A 23336-nucleotide genomic window follows, 5' to 3' on the forward strand; every position below is an offset into this window, starting at 1 on the left:
GAAACAAGGTTAAAAAGAAAGAAAGGGTTAGTCTGCTCATGTGTCTATACATTTAAATCTGAGAAGATGTAGCCTGATTCAGTATTAGTAGGGTATATTTGTATTTAACATGTGTGCTATGAAATACCTTCTCTCTGGCACAGGTGCAACTTGTCTATATTTCTGCAGTACGACAAGAAGTTGATGGGTCATTTTCAAAGCTAAAATGGCAGTTTAACAACCATGGACATCTGCAGATACACACTGTTTACAAATATTTTTATGCAGAAATATTATACACAGACTTTTTGAGGTTATTCATGCATTAGCATGCATGCATTCAGAATGTTAGCTTTTAAAAGACTGAAGCTCTTAACATCTGGAGTTTGATCATGGTCAAAAGGTTGAAAGTTCAAAAGTGATATACAGTATGTGTCTTTATCTTGTTTGTGTGTGTTTTAATATTTGTTAATCAACTATCGTAGATTCCCACCAGGTGGTAATGTGGTACTTAAGTCTGAGTCCATATTCTCTGGTCTCGTGATTTGACTTGGACTCGCACACTGATGACTCAGACTTGGACTCAGAGAAGTTGGATGAAGACTCAGACAACTTCTATGTGTAATAGGTCTTAAAAATTTAAGATATTGATATTTAATTGAGTCTGCAACAGTAAACACACAAACAACTGTCTGATGGTCCAAAAATGTATTAAAACCATCAGATTAATATCTTAAAGGTGCCACAACTAGTCAGCAGTGGTTCGAACTAAGCAATTAATAACAGCAGTATTATCCATACACCTTTTTAGCTATAAGAAAGATTGCTTGAAACAAAACAACACCTGAACAACAAAATACAAACCCTTACCACAATCAGTTATCAACAAATAGACTCTGGAAGGCCCCTAAGGTCCCTAATGGGGCATTAGGGTTTTCACTATTTTATTGTTAGGATGTTTATATAATTGAAGGTGGCATAAAGCACATAAGTAAAATTTAAAGAAATCTCCCTTTGGAATGGTGCCAGCAGTGTCATTTTTATTTAAGGTAGACCATTTATTTGTATACCAGCTCTTTAAGGGTGCATGATGATGACTTGGACTCGGGACTTTGAGTCAGGCAACGGTGACTCAACACAGACTCGACTCAGACTCAGGACTATGACTCAAGTAATGGTGACTCAACACAGACTCGACTCAGATTCTTCTTTGGTCACTGGGACTTGGACCCAGACTTGAACACTGGGGACTAAAGACTTAACTCGGACTTGAAAGTTGGTGACTTGATTACAACACTGCTACCAGCTAAAAGACTCGACAATTCCACTACCAACATGCTGTCCTCTAGACACACACTCACACACATACAGTACGTTCACATATATATAGCCTATACACACGCACAGACACACCTCCCTTTTCCTGAAACCCCCCCTTACATACCAGAGTGCTTACAACGTCAATAGTTGTGATATGCTGAGACTGGGAGGCTGATTTATTTCTCAAACTTTAGCTCCCACATCACCACAAAAACATAAAAACTGTAACAGCAATAGGAACTATACACATTAATTTCACTATTGCTGATATACAACCACGAAGGAAGGAGTAAAGGAAAAAGAAATAAGGCTTTATATTCACCCAACATATAAAATATAAAGCATCTTTTTATTTTCCAGAGGTCACACCAAGTCATTGTTTTGCAAGTCTCATGTAAGGCTTAAGTCCCTGCACTCAAGTCCTAAACTTTGAGTTTTAAGTCATGAAGTCATAATGTGCTCTTCACTAAATGCAGTGATGCTTTAACAATTGAGTAATAATATATTAAATTTACAATCACGAATGCTTTTGAAAAGTTGTATGTGTGGAATCAAGTTTATTAAAACAAGTGTGACTGAAATTTATCATAAAAAAGTAGTGCTGACATTGCATTTTCATAGAATTTCACAATATTAACCAGTACCATAATTAACGCGATAATTATGTTAATATTAGCGTTGACTTTCCATTCCTTGAGCAACTTCAAATGTCAAACAAAGTTGGAAGATGTTGCACCTCAATCTGTAATTTGCTACCCACATGTTTAACATATTACAATTTCTTTTTTAATGACCACCACAGTTTTTGTATGACAAATGAAATTATCGTTGGTTTCACTTTTCCTAACTGGCGCTCGTCAATAACGTCAGGAAAGGTTGTTGAATGGCTGTATAACTCCTGTCTTCTTTAAATGTTGAAAAGACTGTACTAATGTTTTCTGCAAACCGGTGTAAACTTAGGGACTGTCCTGACATCTTAGTAAACAGGCAAAGAATCAAAAATGTGGATGAATTCAAAGATTTGGGTGTTACCCTTAATCCAACTCTTAGTTTTAAAAATCATGTTAAAAAGCTGCATAACACACTAAAACTTAATTTTGCAAACTTTAGACACATAAGAAACTTGTTGGTCTCAGGTATCTAAAACAGCCTGAAGACTACTTGAATTATTCTATCCACGACAAAAAAACATATCAGTATCACTGTCACTGTCATATACTTGTGCACCATTGTACCTATTTTATTTGTTTTATATTAAGTTTATATTTTGCACATATTTATGAATGTTGGGGGGTGGGAGGGGAGCAAACTAGTTGGGAATGACTGTGCCCTGATCATCTTATTGCTGCAATGTTGCATAAATTTGTGATGATTCGATGGGTTGGGATATGGGGATGACAATGTTTGTAAAATTGTATGACCTGGTGTTTTGTAATCTATTTACATCAAATTATTGTTCCATCTACCTTCCTAAGGACTATAGGCAGAAATGGCAGTTTTGCTAAATTCTGGTACAATGCATCTCTTCTTGTTTCATACAAGGTTAATGTTTTATCATGCATTGACTCTGTCTAAATAAAATACCATTACATTAAAGGACAGTTCTTCATGGTTCTCTCTTGCTTGATGCTGTTGGACTTGCTGAGAATGGGTAGCTTTAACATTAGTTGATACAGAAAATAAATTGGTTTGTGATAAATGATTTAGATAAGATACTTTTTAGTCTTTGGCCTTGGGGGAAGGTATCGAGTACTTTCAAGTCAAAAGCCCCAAGTCCAAGCGAAGTCACAAGTCATTGGTGTTAAAGTCCAAGTCGAAGTCCTAATCTTTACTGACTTTTTCAAGTCTTAAGTCATCACATTTGTGACTTAAGTCTGACTCAAGTCCAAGTCAGGTGACTCAAGTCCACACCTCTGCTAATTCCCATGTTAGAACAACATTTGCCACAACTTAGAACTTAAATAACTGCAGATGTTTGCAAGTAACAATCTTTTAAATATGTAAACTTACTGTTGATGTTTTAAAGTTATGTTTCAAATAAACTATTCGCTCATTCTCCTGTACTTTAAGACATTTAATACCATGTTATTCACTATATTAAGTGTAGAAACATGATGCATGGCACACAAAAAAAGCTACTTAATTGAATGCATAGGGAAAAGATTAGAATGATTCACTCCTAGTATGTCATACTATGAAATGTATTCATTTTTCCATTTTAGTCCACCATATGTGCCCAAACTGCTCCAAGAGATCAGTAACCATGGCTTCCAGAGCTCCACTTAACAAATCCAACTATTAGCATTAGTGTTAACAGCTGATACAGATGCTTTCCACAAAGCCTGTTCAGTGTCTCTGATCACTTAGGCAGATTAGCTGGGATTTACACCTACACACATGACAGTAAATAAAACACCAACAATAAACTGCCTAATGTTATCACTGATTGCTTACAGTAGATCACCGGGAGAACTAAGCTGTGAAATAGCTGTGAGTGAGTATCCGCTGTACTGGAAGGTATTTATTACAATGACCTGCTGGCTACATTTATCTTTGACTCTCTCTGCTGCACTGCCAACTGGATGAGAAAGTGTCTCTTTCCTCATCTGTTGCTCTCTCTCCATCTCTCCAGATAGTGGTTAATAGGCCATCTGACGGAGTTCCAACAGAAACACTCTGATTAAATAGACATTCATCCTCTGCCCAGACACATCTCGTACTGTCTTACACAGAAGTCCAATCAGCACGCGGACACACTTGTCCGCCCATGCTGTCACATAACACATGTGCGCAGGCACACGCATATGCAAAAATTCTTGTGTCTGGTTTTATATTTAAAGGAACAGTTCTGAATTTTTTAAAGTGGGTTTATGGGCACTTATCCATAGTCAGTGTACTACATATAGTGGAAGTCCGTCGACAGTTTGGAGAAGTGACAGGAGTGCCATGTACTGCTGTGGATAGGGGGCAGCAAAAAAAAGCAATTTAACTACCTCAAAAAAAATCCCACTTAAAATAATCAATATCGGTTTAAGTGTATGTTATACTGAGAGTATTTTCACTGCTTTACCTTTTGATCTGATATCCCGTTCCAACAGGAAAGTGGCTTCAGTTTCCCATCTATGCTTTTGTCAAAGCCACCAGGCTCCAATGACAGTTATTTTGTAAGCAATAAGTTTGACTTGCTTAACACAGAAGCCATTGGTCTACCACTGCCTCGATCAGGTAGTTAGTTTATGTTTTTGCGTGACTTTGATGAATGCGAACAAAGGTTTTATAAATGCAAAAGTCACACAATAGCAAAAAAAGTACCTCACCAAGGCAGGAGTATAAGAGCTGCTCCTGTGTTCAGCAATGGTTATCTCAATGGAGTCTGGCTTTGAAGAGAGCATATTAAACAGTTTTACCTGTTGGAAATTGCTGTCTGACTGCAAAGTAGCATGCACTAAAACTAATTTGATTAATTTAGATTTTTTTAGGTGGCTAAATATATTTTGCTGCTGCCTCGCTCGTCAGCAGTACATTGCTTAGTTTCCGTGTCAGACTCAAGCCTACTTCTCCAAACTGGAGGTGTAAAGACCAATAACTACTGTACGTGATACACTGGCAATAAGTACCTCATAAGACCCTACTTCGAAAGATCCATACAATCCCTTTAATGTCTTTGTTAAATCAGAATTTTCACAAATAAGGTGACAAGATTGAAATTACAAACCACAATTCTCTATCATGCACATTTTCATTTGCTTTTATTATTTTCTATTCTATACATGTTTACAACACAAGATTAAAGTGGAACCTCCTATGATAACCTGCAGCTGACCTGCATGTGACCTCTGACCTGTCTACTGGGCCAGAGGGGAGGGGTCACACCGATTGGAGTGACTGACTGACACTAATGAGACAGCAGGCGCATAAGATGGACGAGCTGAGGGCAAAGAAACTCGCTCAATGCATGATCCAAAACACTCCTATCCCACATACGGCATACAGTTAAACACACACATGTGCATGTGCACACTCTGGTGATGGCTGCATGTGAGTAGCAGACACATGTATAAGTTGCATGAGGCATGCACAAACACATTCAAACAGAGAGCAGACTGTGTGAACAAACTCTGCGGGAGCTACTGGATCCCTATTATACTTGATGCTCATGTGTTCCCACACAGTTTGAGTCAGCACACAGTTTCCATGCCAGAGTGGAGAGTCTGTAAAACGGGTAATGAATGAGGCAGGAAACTGTTGGATTCAGTACGTGCAGCCCATCCAGATGCATTTTAAGCCATTCAGAACCAAAGCTAGCGTTGACACACCTGATGGAGCCAGCGTGTTAAAAAATTGTGCTTTCACATACCTTTTTCATGCTCATGGCATTTTCTTTGCAGTTGGCGATACACCAACAGACAAACCACCCACTATAGATCTACATATACAGACATGCCAAACAGCACACAACTAACTATAACCACTCCATGTTCAGATGCACTACAGACACAAAAACATCCCTCTTTCTTTGCCTCTTTTTCACCCCTGCACTTGCACACACACACACGAAGTAAATACACCCTCATACAGTGTGTGTTGGCACTAAACAACCACTCATTTGGGTACATACACACACCATGCCAATCCATAAATCAGATGATAATTGAGTAGCACTGCGCCAGTAATAAACAGAGCAGTATAAACAGCCAGTGTCTGGGTTGGATACACCACCTCCCACTGGCATGCTGCTAGCTGCCTTCCTGGCAAACTGAAAAACACACAGGCGCACACACACATACACACAATATTCGCTGTATGCATTTACAGTAATGCAAAGACAGAAAGAAAACTACTCACCTGTTGAGTTTACAGACACAAGTGTGAAAACACAGTATGATATGAGGAAAAACACACACAATACCACTCATGGTAACAATGAAATGTGAAGAAGCTTTGCAGAAGTTGACACAACAGAGAGGCTATACGTCTCCAGTGAGTTAGGAAAACATATAAAGTCTCTCATTGTGTTATTGACAAGAATGACTAACCAAGATTGTTTGCTGTAAATGCATTGTACATTTACTGTCTCACTGGGATAGTCAAATCTGAGCTCCTTGGGAATCAGATTGGAGCCAAAATGCCTTAATGTCCAACTTTATACCTGGGAAAGTTTCAAATCAACCCAACTGTCATGGCATGATGTCAAGAGTGATGGCTACGGACAGTGTTTGCGGTATAATGATGATATTCCTTTAACAGGCACTCCAAGAACTACTTACCCAGGTCTGCAGACGTTGATACACAGAAACAAATGATAAGACACGAAGCCAAATAATTAAAAACAACACATGAACATTGGTCACAGTGCATTTCTAGAGTATGATGACATCAGGCAAAAAGCATGACAGTGTGGAAGTGGTTTCAAGTGCTGGGAGGACACAATCTAGACAGTTTATGTCTCGTGGATTACTCCTTTATAAATAGAGCACTTAGGAATGACTTAAGATCTTACAAAGATCCGGTCACTTGGAAGGACACTGCTCTCTGAGGACACAGAGATGCTGTCTTGTGATGGATTTGAATGTCACTGAGTTTTTGAACCTCACCTTTCAAGATCAGCGATTTTCTTGTCCTTGCAGGATTTGTCCATCTCAGCATCCCTCAGAGCTGCCATTAGCCTCTCCACCTCCGCTTTTGACTTTCCTGATTCCTCTTTGTTGCGAGCCACCTCTTGCTCAAGCAACCTCAGACGATCTGTGATGTCTGGACACTTCCGAAGGACATCTTCCGTGACTTGGGTCTTTGGAGGGAAGGCAGGACACACGGTGGGAGTGGATACATTAGAGATAACCACAATATACAGCATAATGCATTATTGAGGTAGTATGATAGCAGATATATAGTGAAAGGTTCAGGACAACTCTGGCTCAGCTTCAATTTGTCAAAGATATTCTCACTCTCAACTCGTCATATACCAATGCTCTGTCAGTGGCCCAACACCTCAAACTATGATGCTCTAGGAACCCCTCCAGCATCACTTTTGGAAGCTCTGGGACAATTACCGCCTGTTACATGCATTTTGTCTTTTCAGAATACACTTCCATGTTCACAGAAAATGTACAGTTTCCACTTCCACGTGCATACATTTTTGTTTAAAGTTAAACTTCCAATGTAAGTTTAATTAGTTTTTAATTTTACTTTCTTAGGTTTAGGCAACAAAAGTATGCAATAAGGCTTAAAAATCTGGGTTAAAATGAGTGCATTTTACAAACATAATGTCACATAATATACTGCACTACATTGTTGAAATAACTCATTGATGACTTTTGGTTTTACATGGGACACAACCATTTGTATCCTACATGAGAGTCCTGTGTTTGTTTGACCTATCCACCATTACTTCTGCCTTCCCTACTCGGACTTTCTTGCTCTTTACCCTCAACAGTGGCTCATAGCATCTAATACTGATACAGCTCAGTGCGACTCATACCGCCACTCAATGGTGCCTCCATGCATCAACAACTGCTGTCGAGGACCACTGTCCACGCATCAGTATTTGATGAGTCGTGATGAGAAAGCGCTGATTTGTCAAACTTACTTCAACATCCATTAGCCCTAGCCCTCCTTTGTCAGCAAATAACATATTATTCTCCCGAACTCCTCATGAACCAGCTACAGATTAGTAGGTCTGGGTATTGTTTGAAAAGTATGATATTATTACCAATACCAGTACCCTTTAAGTGATACTGATACCAATAGAATACATAAGTTGATACCCTTAATATGAAAGATGTGTTTAGTATAGCCATACTTAATATTTTGGTGGTATCTTGGCCCACTGAACTGCCAGCTCCATCAAATACATTGCGCCTGACATCATCACACCACAGATTGTATGGGTTGTAGCCTCTGCTGCAGGAGTGTGAGCTCCATGCCAGGGGCACCAATGACAGGGTTAACTGTTAGCATCACACAACAAACATTACCTATGATTATTAACAGATTTAAGAGCAGAGTGGATATTTGATGCTGATGCTGTTTTAGTGCAGACCTTAGACTGACTGTTTACCAGGAGGGGAGAGGCTCCGAAGATGGCGGCAAAACAAAGATTGCTGATCCAGTGGGGATTCAGGATGTTTTGGGATCAGACCTCCGGTGCAAAAAGGATCATATGCAGGCATTGTTTGAATGAAAAAGTATTAATATCACTTATTTCTGGGTTATTTCAGTATATACCTTAAAGGTTCCAGGCACTGATACTCTCTTGCCCTGTAGATTATAACCTTTGGATAATTTTAGCAACATAAGAATTAACTTAGTTAACTAGTGAATAAATATATGCTATAATCATAAAAATGTGACATTGCATATATCAAAAAGTAATAAGCTTTAAATGGAACAGTGTTTTGGTATGACAGAATTAAGTTAGCATTATGCAAATGCTACATTACTAACTGTAAGCATGCTTTCATTAGAATTATGCTGAAAGTACAGATGAACCTGGCAAAAGGCCAGCTGAAGCTGAATGACAGTGGGTTCACACTAGACACAGACTGGACACATAGAACTACAATTTTATGTGGAGCGCCAGCCACTTGCTTTCGGCACCCTTGTTGAGCAGTCAGACTGTTCACACTGGACACACCACGGGCACCAAGCCCGGATTGGTCTATTTTTTCAGCAGTGAGCAGATCTGGCAGAAAAACACATTGAATACTCTATTATGAATGATATAAGGGATATATTAGATATGACATACATGATCCAGTTATGATAAACGATAGAATATGCATCCAGTGCCTCCATAATGCTCGTCAGTTTTGTCTAAACAGAGAGGGAGAGTGAAAAGCAAACACACAGAGACAGACAGGCACACAGAGGTGCACACACACACTCACCTATAGACACAGACACACAGCCAGAGACACACAAGCAAGTAGGGACAGAGAGACAAGGACACAGCTCTCTGTATGATTAGAAAGGAGCTGAAAAGGAGAATCGCTTGCTGATGAGCAGCTGCGCGGCAGTTAATTTATCGAGGCACTTCAGCGTCCAGTGTGAACCCAGTACGAGTAAAGCTTAGCCTAATAAAGCACACCTGAATCTTACAAACCACACATGAGACTGACAGTGCAGATGCGGCTGACCAAGCAAAACTAAGTACAAAAAAGTACAGCAGAAAATGACAAAGGAAGGATAGGGCTGATGAATGTTGAGCTAAGCGTGACAAAATGCAGCTCAGACAGATCCATGTTAAGCCAAGTTTGGCAACATAGAGCTAAGAGGGTCTGAGATGTCCTAAAATGGCCTTTGCTCACACACAAACACAAAATAACAGAGCCTACCATGGGGCTTCCTGCTGGTAGCCCATCGACTTTTGCTGGCATCTAGAAGTTGAGACAAATAGATAAAGCAGATGTCAAAATATGAACATAGTATAAAAACCAAGGAAAGTTATAACCTTTTAACATCCAGTGGTACCAAAAGATTGGACACTGACAATCACACAGGGTCAGATGTGAGATCACTGTGCATGGGTAGCTTTGTAAACTAAAGGAAAAGGTAAGTCAATACAGAAAATGTGGTTAGGGTCACAATCTAGCTGAAGCAGAACCAATCTGTGCCCTCTTCCGCTCTCATCCCTTCATCACCCCCCTGGTTCCTCTGCTGCCTGCTTTTCTGTGGTTTGAATCTATCAGTTGCCTCCCTGGGGCGTCCGTCATGTAGAGTTTGGAGTTCAGTCATTATCATTATAAAATTACCGTCTCCCTCTGTATGGCTGCGATTTTATGAGACCACCAAACATCTCAATTTTTTTTTCTAAGTACAATGTTGAAAAAAAAATAGAGCGTTACACTGATGAATTCTTTCTTCTCTGAGAAAAATATCCCAGAGGAAGTTTGTACCCTAGAATTATCTTTCTCTCTCCCTCTTTCGCTTGGTCTTTACTCCTCTCTGTCTGCTGTGTTTGCGAAGATTGTTTAACTTGTTGAAACAGCTGAGGCCACTCGTTTAAACATCATCAAGTGAGCGCGCACAAACACATGCACATTGAGAAATTTATTGTCAGCTCTATAGGTCTGGGACTGTACATGTAGTTCTGCTTAAGTCTGTCATTAGAAAAAACCCCAAGGAGTGTCTGTTAACTATTAGCACTAGCCAATCTGAACAAATGCCTCTTTCCCATCATGACAAACCCACCAGATGAACCATATGCACAAATTGGCTCCTGCATATCGGAGATACAGCATATGGAGCACAACAAAATGTTTGAAAAGTCTCTAGATATAGGCATGCATCATGAGGTAGCTTAGCAGGAGTACATCTGTAAATGTTAAAATATGTACTGAAAATATCAACGATGACATTATTGTAGACTGTGACTCTACTGTTTTGAGCACTTCAGTTCTATCCATGGATATGAGATTGACTAAAAGCTCATGTTTGCTCCCTTTATGTACAAAAATAGATATGTCTGTTTTACACGTTAACATCGCTGCCCTCATACTTCCATGCATTCTTTATGGACACAGCCAATTCATAGATACAGCCAATAGATGGCACTAGAGGACGGAGTCAAAAGTTTCAGACAAAAACAAGCAAGACACTGGTGGAAAATATTGTACCTTTAACAGAGGCATTGTTGTAGACAGTGGTGCTCTGTGAGGCCATTAAATACATGTGGAGAATTCTTTTCACTATATCATCTATTTGCTCCATTCTGCCTTTTTTTAAATGTCTTTTAAATGATCCCCATTGGTACTGTTCTGTTTTCTCCATATCCATATGCTTTCAGGAAACGTTCACACACATACATGCATGGCATGGACAGAATCCTCAGTCAGTATCTATTGTGAACATAAATGAGTCCAAACATGTTTACAATATTCAGTATATGCCCCATGCGACCACAAAAATACATCTGCAACTAGCAACTATTTCTACTGTCAATTCACCTGTTGAATATTTTCTGGAATAACTGATCAATTGTTTGGTCTTCAAAATGTTATACAATGGTGAAAAATGTTGATCAGTATTTCCCAAAGGCCACTGTGACATCTTGTTTGTCTCCATCCCAAAGAAATTCAGTTTACTGTCACAGAGGAGTGAAGAAACCTGGAATCAGGCAATTTGGCCTTATTTTTCTTAAAAATTACTCAAACTTATTAATCAATTATCAATTAGTTGTCATTATACAACAATATATAGTGGATTTTTGCAGCAATAAAAAGCCACATAAGCACAACACTGCATGCATATAACATCGACTGTATAAAATAATAGACATAGTTTGTGGACTCCCATTTTAAAGCCTCCAGTTGCTGATTTATGTTTCCTAGGACAGCAAAGGAACAGCTTGCCTTTCTCTGCCCTCCTCTTGGCTTAGTCTGACATTCTGGCCTAAACCTAACCTATCCAACCATCAAAGGCAACAAGTATTAGCCACTCATACGGGAAAGAAGGAAGTGACATTTCTTCACTATCTTGGGATTTGCAAATTTACTCCAGTTTGGTACTTTGGCCTTCATCATTTTGTTTTTTGTTTTGTTTGGGTTTATTTTTTTGTTTGGGTTTTTTTTGCTTTAAAGTTGAGCATTTTAACATGTGTCAATGGGGACTGACTCACTTCTGGAGCCAGCCCCAAGTGGCCATTCAAGAAACTGCAGTTTTTGGCCACTTGGTGTTGGCTTCATTTTTCTACCCTGAAGGTTGCCGATTGGTGTATACACTAGTGTCTACACTTGGGATTACATGGTGTGTAAAAGGGGAACACTTGGCCCTCTGGAAGGTAAGCAGAGTCACTGTTTACCTCATCCTCACCCCCATTACCTCCACACCTAGCCTCATACACTTGTGCACACACATCAAACCCAATCTTAGCTTGCACAAAATGCATTAGGCTTAAGTGGTCCAGAGTTTGTTATGTTCTTTCAGTGGAAAACACAGACATGAGGAAAGCAGCGGCTGAGAGGACGACGGGTCCGACAAGAATTTGTGATATTATGACAGGAGGGGGAAGGCCAGTAAAGATACGATTACATATTTGGTCACTAAATTATTATTATCATTCCTGGAAATGTCTCCGAAGTGTAAATATTACAAATAAGTTAAATATGTGTGGCCACCAGGATCTGAACTGGGTCACAGGATTCCCAGCTGCACTGTGGCTGGGTAGCGTTAAGAAAGTTTTGACTTCTCATGCTAATATCTGTCCCTGAATATCTTACATATGACAGCATTCAATCTTATTATATATCTGTTCGTGCAAAAATCAATGTCTGATTAGTCTGATCTCTACATTATCATCAAAAAGACACAGAGAACAACAACAACAACAACAACAAAAGGAACCAAAAAAGTAATTATATATGACACCCCCTGGATTGAATAGAGTCTTTTGAACAGGACTCAAAAGTGAGTTAAGGTGTGGTGCCTCCTTGCTGATTTAAGCCGAGCCTCTCTGGAAAGGTCACTGCCTTCCCTGAGGATCTTTACAATTTTCTCTTTGAAGAGCTAGTGTTTAGTTTCAGAAGTCCTTTATTAACCTTGGAATCAACAAATACTGTTTTATGGGAAGAGGATGAGGATGCAGAGAAGTCAACAAAGCACTGAGGTCAAAATAAAAAGCTCCACTAACAGCTTGACTGAGTCAGTAATACAAACATCTGCAGATACAGTGAGTGGGCCACCGCGTATACACAACCTGATGGCAAACGCAAACGCTACATCTGCATGAGAGGTAAATGGCTGTCAGGCAACAGGCTTATTTCTCCATTTTTGGGGCCGTTTGAAATTAATCTCAAATAAGGATGCTTCTCATACAACTATTGGTAGTAATGCGACAGTTTCAAAAACATTTACTGTATACTGGCTTGAGAAAAAAAAAAACTTAATTCCTGAAAACATGACGTCACGGAAATGCAATAATTTTACAGAGCAACAGTAATATTGTATCTGCATTAAAAACAACTGACAGTCACAAGTAGAATTTAGCTAATTTGCACAGGAAATTTCGTTATTAGACTATTTAAGATAAAGCACATTTAGTTTCTCTTTAGCAAAACACATTTTTTAAAGTAATAAAATAAGAAAATGTCCTGATTAAATTACTCACTTTTTCTTCTTGTTTTTTTTACATCACAGCGTTCAGTGTTCTGCTGCCATATGTAGCATTGTGTAAATACACGGCAGTAACAACACAAAGAATTCAAAGAACACACTGGCGTTAAAAATGCTTTGATGGACACACAAGTGACCACATAGAATCCACTTAGTGCTCTGTGGCCGATCAAGTTAATTTACAGATACATGCAGTTTTTTTCTTCGCTATTGACCAATCAATTAGTTGAAGAGTAGGTAGAATTTCAGCTGACCAAGATTATTCTTGGTTGACTACATCCCTAAAGTGCTAGCATAGGGCAGATTTTCAGCGTGTAGCGGAAGATGACCCATATTGTACGTCTGCTATCCTGACTTCAGTGTTCATTCAGCCACCTTGACTGAGATGAGTGACCACAGCACTTTTAGAGTGATAATGCAGGAAATAGCCAGTATGCAGAAGAATGCAATTGCCATGTCAAAGTGGGGTTTGACAATGGCTTGGCTTATAAGTTCAGCTTTTGCTAGTACTACACAGCTTTTGCTGTTCATAGCATACTGGACACACTTGAACACATGCAGACATTCACACATTCGCACATCACCAGTTGTTTCGGTGCTGGCACGCATGCACAGGCACACTGAAAGAAACACACAGTCATACTCACAAAGAAAAACATACAAACAGCATCCGTGTTTTTGAAGTATCTGCAAGTTTACATAACAGACCTGATTGCTGCTGAGTACACAAAATAGGCCAATTATGGCAACACTTCTATCAGAGTGTGAATCTGCTCACTACAAAGAGTTATTGAGCTGCTGTCCCTTTCATGTGGTGCCGCGTCCACATTCAACAAGATATCATTTCACAGGAATGAGATGTGTGTATGCTTTTTATGAGAATAAAAGAAAACATTCTCATAAATTCTGGCAGGGCGAGATTCTGTCCTGGCTTGTAAGCCTGGGAGAGGAATAAGAGGGAAAAAAAAGACAGCCAGGCCTCTTACTTGGCATCCGAACAGGGATAGAGGGATCTTTTACGTCCATAAATCACTCTCTCTTAATTCATCCCTTTATCCTGTGGGACAAAGTGCAGGCAGGCCCTTTGCTTGGGAGTTGCTAACAATAATGTGGATGCACACAGGGAGGTAAGAGAGTGGAATTACCACTACTGTAGATGTAAGCAGTGTAAATACAGAGTGCAAGAAGCATATTACAACCACTGCAGAGTGGTTGTAAAAGTAAATTCTTTTAATTCTTTTTATACAATAAAAAAAAATAATTATAAAGCATTGCAATGTCCGTTTGAAGTATTCAACAGTAAAAGGTTTCGAGGAAGATACTTGTTATTATTTGTTTTATGAGGTCTGTGAAATGGGATTTTGTGTTTGGACTCATTTTTTCAACTCGGCACAAGTGGCGGAGCATGTGTGAGTCTGTTATGAGCATGTGTGAGTCTGTTACGATGAAATATTAATGGCCGTTTGTCTGCAGTCCACACACATACCAGGCTATCAATCTTGTGTACCGTGATCGTATCAACATGCGCAATGTTTTAGCCACAAGTGTTGTTTTGCATATCTCACATTAAAAGTCATACAATAGCCATACATATTTATACGAATTAGTAATACTGCATGCCACACACACACACACACACACACACACACACCTTTTTTTACTACTTTAGGTTTAATAACTACATGAAAACAATCCATACTGACCTCTCCATCGGGCCTCTGGTTCTGGGTTGGGACAGAGTTAGCAGGTTGACTTGGGGACAGTTTCTGGGGTTGCAGGGCCGAAAGTTTCTCCTTTAATGCCTGGTTCTCCTTCCTCATCTGTTCCAGCTCCTCTAGCCGAACCCTGTCTTCCCGCTCCTTCTGCTCACGCAGATTCTCAATCACTCGCTCCTGAGGTCGTAAAAAAAACAAAAGAAAAGAGGAAGGTTTGGTGAGAGTTGTGAGAGCAGGAAGGGCCAAGGTGGCTATTATCTGCATCAAAATGTCACATTTAAGAAATGTGTGCTTTTAATAATGTTATTGTGAGGACGGTGTGCTGTACTCAGTCCATAATGTGTGCCTGTATTTTTTTACTGTTATTTTTAATGCCTTAATATTGACTGTAAAGTTTTGCCTTTGGCCCTTTTAAGGCTGTACCCTAAAAAGTCAAAGATTCAATTCATCAGTCAGAAACCCCTCAGTCAACTGAAATTGCTTCAAGTCTAGCAGTTGTTTTTTTTGTTTTTTCTTCTTTGCTTGTCAGTTTAATTAGCAGTTTGCTTCTAAGGACGTTTTGGTCCCCAGACGTTGTTGTGGAGTGAGTGCTCTTGACTTTCATGCTATTTTTCGGTAAAGGCTGCAGCAAATGAGATGCATTGGCACAAAGGAGGAGACACTTTGTGCAGTAAGCCTCTGAGTTAATATTATCTTGTCTCTAAGAAATTGTGAATTTACAGCTTACAGCAACTTCATACAACACAGTCATTTATTTGATATCTAGTGTCAGCAAAAATTGTTGTTGCAGACTGCTGATTCATTGTTACCGCTGTTATGTTGTTTACTGTATTAAGTGAAAGCTGCTGTCACACTGAGCCCCGTTCAAATCTTAAAACTTTATATGAGAAAAAAAAAAAATCACTGAATATTCATATTGAATGGCAGAATCTGATTCAACTGGCATAATTCTGAGTTGGGTACAGCCCTAGGCCCCTTACTTTTTTGTTGTTTGTTTTTTTTGTGTGTGTGTGTGTGTGTGTGTGGTTTGTTTTTCCTTATGTAGTTTATTTTAATTTATTTCACATTATTGTAATTGTTATTTTTCTTTTTTCTGTCAGTTCTTTTCTCTTTTTTTATTCAATGCCATATGTTCTAAAAGTGGTGGGAGGGTGGGGTTTCTGCATGCATGACTTGTTAAATGTTTTAAAATCAATAAACATATGTTTAAAAAAAAAAAAAGAAATGTGTGTTTTGCTTCCAGTGTGCAAAGGGTTGTCAGCCCCTGTGTGATTACAGTTCTTTCCTATCATTACTGAAAAATTTGATCCAGTCTCTCGCTGTTTAGGCTCGCCAGCATGCCTCACCAAGTGAGGCCAAAGACAAACTCATAAATGCCTGTCATAAATAACACTGCCATAAATAATAGCAGGGACATGAGGAGATCAGAGCCAAGTAGAAAAGACAGAGACAGAGGAAACAAGAGAAGAGTTGAGGGACAAAGACAGATTTATAGAGAGCGGATTGGACAATACTGTAGATCACTTCCTAATAACTCCACACTGACTGCTGATAAACTGAGCTGGAATGTTTACATCATAATTTTCTCTATTCTCTAATCACATTGGACAGCGGGAGGACCACGGCTTTGGGCATTGGCCTGAGACCAGGTCCACACCATGGGTGGCGGAGCATGCAAGGTGTGTGTAGTAGGTGTGTGTTAAGGTGTATGTGTGTGTTAAGGTGTGGACTGAAGTGATTATCAAGGTGTTTACTCAGGTGTTTATTTAGGCACAGAGCACAGCTCAGCAATGAGGCTTTACGATGTGGCATCGCTGCATGATTGGCAGCTTTAAACCCCTGGGTAATTGGACAAATACACCCACTAACTAGACCTGGCACAGTAACACGCTGCATAGTGGGCTTTGGAGGAGAGGGCGAGAGAGGGAGAACAGAGAGGGAGAGAGACCACATGGCTAATAGGTCCTGGGTGTTTTCCCCACATTATGAAATATCTCTAGGATGTTTGGGGTTTAGGGAAAGAGACCAGGATGTGATAATAAAAAGTGTGGCGCACATGTAAACACAACAAAAATACACACACATAACATTGCAGACGAGCACACACACACCAAAGAGCAGGGCTTGGCTTGGGCACAGTGCCCCAGCCTGTTAATTAGAACCACAGCACTGTGGCTAGCGATTGGCTCCAAGAGCAGGTTTGTGACAGGGAGTGTGATTAGCAACACACACACTCGCTCTTGTAAACACATTACACACACCCTGTGTTGACCACAAAGTCTGAAAAGCTCGCCAACGTTCTCCTCATCACAGCTGAATTATATGTAGGCTGCATCAGAAGTGGTTTCTGGGTAAACAGATGGGCCAAGGCAGAGAAAGGATTTACAGTTTATTGTGCCATTATGTTATTCATTTCAAAGTCTGTCGGCAACAAAAACAAATTTAGGTGATAAAAGATCATTTTAAGTGAAAACATCTATGTGCTGAATGAAAAACACATCAGCCAACATCTTGTCTATTAATATACTGATTCCTGCAAGCACAATGCAAACAATTCTTTTTCTTGTCGACTGAATGGATTTAAAATCAGTGCAGTTAAAAACATTCAACACAATCAGTGGAAGTAATTGCAGCCGACAAGACGGAGACAACGCACGCACGCACGCACACCCACACACACACACACACACACACACACACACACACACACACACACACACACACACACACAGTCACATATCTGTTCATACCTGTCAAGAACACAAGCACCTCTGTGTCTGACACCACTTAACCTACTTTCACACAATCAGTGTCACAGCACTTAACATTGTGTAAAAAACATAATTATCTTTTATTGAGGAGGCGTTGTTGGCTGACTCAGCACTTACGTTGTATCTCTGGTTCAGAACTGCTTAAAAAACATTGAGTTACGATGCTCAGATTTCAGACTGTTAGAACTTTGAGCCAGTTTTAACACTATTCTTTCGAAATGTCAGTTATGAAGCATTGTGCTAGTTCAGGCAGAACACTGAAGTAACACTTGTATTGGTTGATTTGCATCTAGTGTTGGCAAGTAACATCCCATCATATTCATGCAGGCATGCAGATAGATAGATAGATGGATAGATAGATAGATAGATAGATAGATAGATAGATAGATAGATAGACATGATGTGTACTTGTATAAACAAGCTATCTACAGGCAGTTTAAAAACAATGTAAAAAAAAAAAGAAAGAAAAAAGAAACATGAATCTTAAAACAGCCTTATATAGCATGGACATTATAACCTTACATGCTCATGTCAATGCTGTTTGCTGCTGCAGCTACCTCCATCATCCCAACCCTCTCTAACCCTGACTAAGATTTATCATTGGGGGAGTATTAATTTTTATTTAGTAAAATCCTTGTCACTGTTTGGATTCATTCACAGCTACATCAAATGGGAGAACTGCACCACTCTTAATTCTGTCATGGGAGATCTCGTAGAATATTTTCAGCTGATCCTTGGAACGAGCCATGATTCACATCACTCAGTTGGTGAGGAGGTTGGGGAAAGAGATGTCCAGTCTGTGTGAGGCCCAGACTAGGGTTGGTTTGTTGAACTGCAGTGGCCATCGCACAAGGGCAGCTGGTAATGATCCTTCTGCAGGTTTATTGAAACCTTTTACTTCCTCTAGATGGTCAAGTTTGATCATCTTTTCGGTGCTCTGCCAGAGCCAGACGGATCCAAGGACCCACCAAAGCGTCTAATTGGTGTGTACAAAAGGCAGAGACTTAATCAATGCAAGCTTATGACTCGCACTTACTGGGAATTCCTCCTTTCATTAAAGCAATGATTGCAATCCTTAAAACCCTTAATGAATGGGAGCAGGTTACCCGCACCTCTCTGCAAAAGGTAGATACATGGACTTCCTACAGTCCCTAAGATGTGTATACATTTGGCAGGTCAGAGTACAAGTAACACAAGCTAATGTTGCAAACAGAAATATTTAGGCATAAACATATATGTGCACACTAGAAACACATAAAAATGTAGCAGCCACTGGGAAAGTACAGCTGGACATCCGCATCTGTCCTAATTGGGAACTCTATAAACTCTTAAGCAGCAGCCAGTGCCAACAAAATGTAAACCAGTATCCATTTTTTAGCCTGCAGTACAAACAAACACGTAAATGGGAACCATTTTTAAGCCTGCAGCGTCAAAGCAATCATTTTTTAAGACTGTAGCACCAACATATGCGTGTTCGCAACAACTTCAAACATGCAACAAAGCTCAGCAAGATCGAGCCACACTGAAATCAAGCCAGTCAGTTCAAGGTAAAGTGTATATACTTCCAGACTTGGATTTGACATCTCCGTGGTCAGTACACTAAGTAAATCAAAACTGCCCTGTGTTCAAGCCTGTCTCCAATTAGAAATCGCTGGCACCCTGTAACTATGAGTGCAAATGCATAAACACATCACTAAAGGCTTGTGTAGGAAGAAAAACACCATTAGCACTCCAACTTCTCGAAAGACACGCATTTACCTGAGAATCCGAGAAAATCAGTGCGGTTTTATTACGTAAATGTGCATGTACCATAAAATGCAGTGCATTACAAAGCACAACAAAATACCACAGTGGCCAGCGAGACCATTCATGTTGTAGTGTTAGTGGCGGAGTACTAGCTCAGTGGTGTTAAGGTGAGGCTTTATGGAGACCAGCCGCTTTCTCATGTTGCCAGAAAACAAAAAACGTGTGTTTACGACCAACATCCAGCCTGTCCACTGACTCACCCGTTCACTCCTTAGTTCACCTTGATTCACATGGCAGTTTTTTAGCTGTGTGGTTTTACTTAGCAGTGTATCTTCCTTTGCATATGGATGCATATGATGCACATTTGATGTGCTATTTAGGCAAGTAAATCCAGTTAAGAAAGCAATGATATTTATATTTTACTAACATTGGACTGGGACTGCACATATACCATTAAAACTTTATGGTACAGTCTCTCTCATTACAGGGTTCCTACAGCTTAAGGCAAGTTAAATTAAATACTTTTCAAGACTTTTTAACGCCACCCAGGATTGAATTTAAAACGAATTGTACAATAATTAAAATTAAAAAGAAAAAAAAACATGAACCAACATGTTTTACTTAATGATAAGGACAATTTTTCCCAAATGTTTATTCTTGCATAAAACATTCCAGTTCACTGAAAAAGTTAGATCTGGTTAGAACTGGAAAATACTTGGCATTTGTTCGAAAGTTTTTTTCTGCAAATTTGTGTGTTTCTCAATTTGCATGTGAGATTCCACCGACTCAATTCCAATTATAACTAGTTTAAGAAGAGGGGTTTGGTAAAAAAGAAAAAAAAAGCCACCATTTATTTTTAGACAATACAATGTCAAAAAACATTCATATTTCTAGTTCCCTTGTCTTAGCATTTTTAAGACTTTTGAAAGATTGATTTAAGACATTTCAATACCAGTTAAGGCCTTATTTTTAGATTAATGAATTCAATGCCTTTTAAGACTCATTAAGGATCTGCAGGAATCCTGAATAATGTTCAGTCACGGTCACAGCTGCTAATTGTTTCCACTCTATGTGCGTGGCTGTGTTATCTGTGTCTGAATTTCCATCCCAGTCTGATCCTTTGTAACTGTATTCCTCTTGCCAGCTCTGTTCTTTCTCTTCTTCTTTCATATGTCTTGCAGAAGTTACTCATTTTTTACTCTGCCTCCACCCTTACATTCCTTGACCTCTCCCTCCCTGAATTCTGAGGCCACCTCTTCCATCAGCGCTGTGCCTCTTCTGCCATTCCTCTTTTCCATCCCTCCATTCCTCCCCCTTTCAAAACTTCTATCCTCCTCTTATTCTATAGATCATTCCCTCCCTATGTTCAGCACAGCTAGCTACAGACAGGGACTAATCCTCTGTCTATGTTCACCTTAGACCTCCCTTCTCCTTCTCTCCCTTACTGTTTTCAGAGAGGACCTCATCTAGTGTGGTCCAAGCTCTGTAAATCAGGAGGCCATGTCAGTAATTTATGGCAGTGAGTCATAGCAAAGCACACAACTTCATTAAGCTGTATGTTGTATACCAGCTTCCTGAAAGACCAACATGCCTCAACGGGTAAAAATTTCCAGACCCTTCTAGGCCAAGTGTTTGTCAAATATTTTAATTTTGTAAGGTTTTGTTGTCTGCATCTGACAAACAAACTTCTCATCAATAGTGTGCGTTATTTTTCTCAGCATCCTTTCAGCAACTATTCAATAGAGCAACAATCAGGATTTCCACCCATTTTTTACAATACGTTTTCAAAACTTTTTAATGATATTTCAGCACATTTCCATGACTTAATTTTAGTAGTTTAAAATGGGTAGGCCTATAAACACACACTTCCCAGGCATTTATGGATAAGCAAACTGCGAGGGCTTGCTGTCTTATTAGGTTAGACATTTCTGCCACCATTGTCTGCATATGCCAATAGTCTAGAGCAGCACGTTATAAACCTGAGGATCAAATCAATAATCACGCAGTGCAGCACTAGATTTTAAATGCAATGGAAAACAGTTTTTCTAATTTCATAACTTTTCCAGAAATTTTAATGACCATGGGAACCCTGAACAACTATCTCTTCCCAGCAGCTGTTGCACGCTTTGCGTGACCTCCATCTTCAGCTTCTGCCTATTCTTTGGCTTTTTAAACAAGGTCATCTTTATCGTCCCTTCATCCCTTCCTTACCTTTTCTGAGAGGGCTTCCTCCAGTGTGGCCAGGGCTGTGTCGGTGTTGCTGGAGTCAGTTTGAAGACCCTGGACCCTTTCCCTCAACCCTGCCAGCTGTTTGTCCTTATCCTTTAACTGCTCCAACAGGTTCTCAATCTGGAGAGAAATGGACAGTAATATAAAAGAGGGGGAGCTGAGGTTAGCAGCATATTAATGTGAAACAAGCATATTACAATCCCACAGATTAAGAGTCATGGGCAGAAAAGTTTAGACTGCCAAGTCAAGTCAAACTTTATTTGTAAAGCACATTTAAAAAAAAAAAAACCACACAGTTGACCAAAATGCTTGACAGTCAAAATATAAAACAGATAAATACAGAAGCAAACAACAATGGGAACATAGGAGAGAATAAACATAATACAGCACACTGCAGCACAACAAAGGATGAGGCACAACAAAAGAATAAATCAATTTTAGTTGTCATGCTCAAAGTAACTAACAATGAAAAAAGGCAGAACTTCAGCAGCAACTTAAAAGTTTCTATTGTTAGAGAAGTTTTGATTTGTATGGGTAAGCTATTCACAGCTGGTTTTGTGCATTAGTTCTGGGAAGATCCAGGAGCATCTGATCAGTGGCCCTCAGTGTTCTAAGTGGAGCACAGTAATTGTTCTGGATAAGGCAGCGCCAGACCAATTAAAACCTTACAGACCATCAATAATATCCTAAAATCAATCCTAAAATGGAACTGAGACTGAGCCTGAAATGTTAAGTTGTGTTTGAACAATGCACCCAACTGGACAATCATATCCAGAGACCTTGTGGTACCAAAGTACCACTAAAAGAAATTGTCTCATTGACAATTCATCGAGAAGATGAATCTAGACACTGAATATTGTGCTCAGCTTCTGGCTGCATTTTCTAATTTCCTGCCATAATGTCTTCCATTCTGGCCTAGCATCTCAAAGATGAGCAGCAATAAGGCCTCTACTGTACAGCTTGGGTTAAGACAATTTTACTTGGATCCATGAAGAGAAAAGACTTAGTGGAGAGGTGTAAACAACACAGCCACTGGATGGTGTGACCAAAGCAGCTTCAGTACCAGTTTAGCAGCATTACATTAAGAGTTAATTCAGCCCATTGACTCAGGGGACAAGTCCTTGCATCTGGCTTTCTGCGGCTAACCTCATGTTGCTAAAGTGGCGGTGTAATAGCCAGTTGTGGTGTTCAAAAGCCTTTATCTGATGAACATCCGCAAAACGGAACACAAACACACTCAAGGACACATTCACAGGCACACAGACACACAAGCACAGACACAAAAAACACAAAACGCTCCGAGCTGTACCAAACAAAACACTAGCAGATGCAGCTGGGGAAGGACACAGCACGATGCAATGAGACTCCAGAGGTCTACAAATTAGTTACAAAGGGATCGCACATCTGGTGACAGGACATGGTGACATGGTGACTTATAATTTCCACAAGCACACCCTGAATTCCTTTG

The 23336-nt window shown here is 39.7% G+C and overlaps 1 protein-coding gene across 1 annotated transcript in view; it reads right to left on the reverse strand.

Annotated features, from left to right (window-relative positions):
• The window catches only part of LOC121946446 (ERC protein 2-like), a gene marked incomplete at its 5' end in the record, with an annotated part of 186922 nt that overhangs the window by 100327 nt on the left and 63259 nt on the right, over positions 1-23336 (reverse strand). Inside the window, 5 exons of the mRNA XM_042491008.1 lie at positions 6567-6572; positions 6894-7087; positions 9633-9674; positions 15111-15299; positions 21851-21988. Coding sequence (XP_042346942.1) covers positions 6567-6572; positions 6894-7087; positions 9633-9674; positions 15111-15299; positions 21851-21988 — 569 coding nt within the window. The remainder of the gene's footprint in view (positions 1-6566; positions 6573-6893; positions 7088-9632; positions 9675-15110; positions 15300-21850; positions 21989-23336) is intronic.

Source organism: Plectropomus leopardus, chromosome 8, assembly GCF_008729295.1.
Source record: "Plectropomus leopardus isolate mb chromosome 8, YSFRI_Pleo_2.0, whole genome shotgun sequence".
NCBI lineage: Eukaryota > Metazoa > Chordata > Actinopteri > Perciformes > Serranidae > Plectropomus > Plectropomus leopardus.